The 1,271-nt window shown below is 55.0% G+C and overlaps 1 protein-coding gene across 1 annotated transcript; it reads right to left on the bottom strand.

Annotated features, from left to right (window-relative positions):
- Nucleotides 1–11: 11 nt before the first annotated feature.
- On the bottom strand, nt 12–1,218 carry LOC113979891 (putative uncharacterized protein DDB_G0290521; the record flags this gene model as incomplete). The annotated part of the gene is made up of 2 exons (XM_027707169.1): nt 12–346; nt 863–1,218. Coding segments are annotated over 2 exons (691 nt in total), but the record flags the coding sequence as incomplete, so codon positions are not given.
- Nucleotides 1,219–1,271: the final 53 nt, after the last annotated feature.

Here is a 1,271-nt window from a genome sequence, read left to right as displayed (position 1 = left end):
GTGGTGGGTGCAGAGGACTCTGTTGTAGGAGACTCTTGTGGAGCACTCGTCACTGGGGATGAGGGCTTGGGCCTCAGGGTTGTAGGTGTGGGCCTGGGGCTGGTGCTTGGAGCTGCTGTGGAGGAAACTGTGGAAGTGGGAGCAGATGGCAGCCGGGTGCTGAGTGGGCTGCTGGGGGCAGGTGGAGAGCTGGGATTTGGAGATGATGTTGTCAGAGGGAGTTCTGTGCTGCTTGGTGGGCTGGTCTCTGTGGAGACAGAGGTCTTGGAGGTGCTGCTGATGGAGGTGGCAGCTGTGGTCTTCTGTGTGGTCAGAGGTGGCTCAGTTGACTTTTTATGGGTGAAGGCTGTTAGGAGGAAAACACGGGTTAAATGAGCAAGAGGGGAAGGCAAAGCAGGTGGGCCCAAGTCACTGACAGGATACAAGCAAACATTGCAGTGCTGTCCCTGCACTGATTATTCCTGGAAAAGAGGGAAGACTGGGACTGTGGGTCCTGTCCACAAGCTACTGTCTGATTTCTCCCCTAAATAGGGAGGAAATGGACAGGGTGCCTTCCTACAGGCAAGATCCCTCTGCCTCTTCCTGGAAGAGTATCCTTTCCATATGAACATGTATATTCCTTGAAGGAATAGGCAGGGCATCAGGACTGTGGCCCCTGAGACTGGAAGACCAGGCTACATGGGAGAGTCCAGTGCCCCATAGCCATACCAAAGGATGGCCATACCAGAGTGCTGATGCAAAAAGGACTAGGAATGGAGAGCAAAAACTAAAACAACAGTTCAAGGCACATGCTCTGCTAGAAATGAAGATGAGAAAAGGGAGAGCAGGCAGAAGCAGTGGAACACAAAGGAATGGGACTTACCGGGCTGTGAGGAGCTCAGCAATGTTGAGGACACAGTTGAGGAAGGAGAAGGAGCAGGCGATGGCACTGTGCTGGTTTTGACTGTGGTGGGTGCAGAGGACTCTGCTGTAGGGGACTCTTGTGGAGCACTTGCCCTTGGAGATGAGGGCTTGGGCCTCAGCGTTGTAGGTGTGGGCCTGGGGCTGGTGCTTGGAGCTGCTGTGGAATAGACTGTGGAAGTGGGAGCAGATGGCAGCCGGGTGCTGAGTGGGCTGCTGGGGGCAGGTGGAGAGCTGGGATTTGGAGATGTTGTTGTCACAGGGAGTTCTGTGCTGCTTGGTGGGCTGGTCTCTGTGGAGACAGAGGTCTTGGAGGTGCTGATTATGGAGGTGGCAGCTGTGGTCTTCTGCGTGGTCAGAGGTGGCTCAGT

Source organism: Neopelma chrysocephalum, unplaced genomic scaffold, assembly GCF_003984885.1.
Source record: "Neopelma chrysocephalum unplaced genomic scaffold, ASM398488v2 Primary Assembly neopelma1_90316, whole genome shotgun sequence".
Taxonomy (NCBI): Eukaryota; Metazoa; Chordata; class Aves; order Passeriformes; family Pipridae; genus Neopelma; species Neopelma chrysocephalum.
The sequence above is the reverse complement of the archived record's forward strand: the minus strand, read 5'-3'. Positions and strand labels throughout refer to the sequence as shown.